We start from the raw sequence: 1,231 nt of genomic DNA, 5'->3' as shown, positions 1-1,231 counted from the left end.
TAGCCCTGTCCTTAGAGGATGAGCATGTTCTTTATGGTGACATAATACGACAAGATTTTTTAGACACGTATAATAATCTGACCTTGAAAACAATTATGGCATTCAGGTGGGTAACTGAGTTTTGCCCCAATGCCAAGTATATCATGAAGACAGACACTGATGTTTTCATCAATACTGGAAATTTAGTGAAGTATCTTTTAAATGTAAACCATTCAGAGAAGTTTTTCACAGGTTATCCTTTAATTGATAACTATTCCTATAGAGGATTTTACCAAAAAGCCCATATTTCATACAAAGAGTATCCCTTCAAGGTGTTTCCTCCCTACTGCAGTGGGTTGGGTTATATAATGTCCAAAGATTTGGTGCCAAGAATCTATGAAATGATGAGTCACGTAAAACCCATCAAGTTTGAAGATGTTTATGTTGGGATCTGTTTGAGTTTATTAAACGTGGACATCCATATTCCAGAAGACACAAACCTTTTCTTTTTATATAGGATCCATTTGGACGTCTGTCAACTCAGACGTGTGATTGCAGCTCATGGCTTTTCTTCCAAGGAAATTATCACATTTTGGCAGGTTATGCTAAGGAACACCACATGCCATTATTAATTTGACAAAAGCCAAGAGAAAAACAGGATACTCTGTGGAAAGTATTAAAAGTACTATAAAAAGTCTGTTGGAAAACTCATGGGAAGGTCACTGTTGAGTTACACTCAACTGTGACTCATGAAGAACCCAAAGACGGGACTGGAGGGTCACACTTTCATTTACCTAGACAAAAACTAAGGCCCTTTGAAGGTGATTGTAAGAGGAATTAAACACCTTATAAAGGAATGGGGGATTTTTGTCAATAAAACTAATAGGACTGAACTATTTGAACATGTCATTCTGTAGAGCACAACTTGTTAAAAGGATTTCATTGAATTATAAGCTCATTAGTCCCTAACAATGAAGCAACGTGGAGCTCTACTCATTGAGCAGTCTAGTCTGTCAAGGTTTTTGTGTATATCTGACATGGATTACCAGTTTTTAAAAATGCATAGTTCTGTGTAAAAAACTGAAGTTACACTGAACAAAATTTCATCTGTTTTGGTCATTCAGAAGGTACTTCAAGATGTTACAGTATTTCACAGTTACGAATTACTATTTAATATTACTTAGGACTTCCTGGTGTTTGAATGTTATGGTTGTTTCAATACTGTATAAAGAGAATAGTGAATCACTCTTTT

General features: G+C 35.6%; 1 protein-coding gene across 1 annotated transcript in view; it reads left to right on the top strand.

The window, feature by feature from the left end:
• The window catches only part of B3GALNT1 (beta-1,3-N-acetylgalactosaminyltransferase 1 (globoside blood group)), a 7,755-nt gene extending 6,531 nt beyond the window's left edge, over window positions 1–1,224 (top strand). The window contains exon 3 of the mRNA XM_029938750.1: window positions 4–1,224. Within this exon, the coding sequence (XP_029794610.1) occupies window positions 4–611 (608 nt within the window). The 3' untranslated portion in view covers window positions 612–1,224. The remainder of the gene's footprint in view (window positions 1–3) is intronic.
• The last annotated feature ends 7 nt before the right edge of the window (window positions 1,225–1,231 follow it).

This window comes from Suricata suricatta, chromosome 5 (genome assembly GCF_006229205.1).
Source record: "Suricata suricatta isolate VVHF042 chromosome 5, meerkat_22Aug2017_6uvM2_HiC, whole genome shotgun sequence".
NCBI lineage: Eukaryota > Metazoa > Chordata > Mammalia > Carnivora > Herpestidae > Suricata > Suricata suricatta.
Note: the sequence above shows the minus strand (reverse complement) of the source record. Positions and strands in the feature narration are given on the sequence as shown.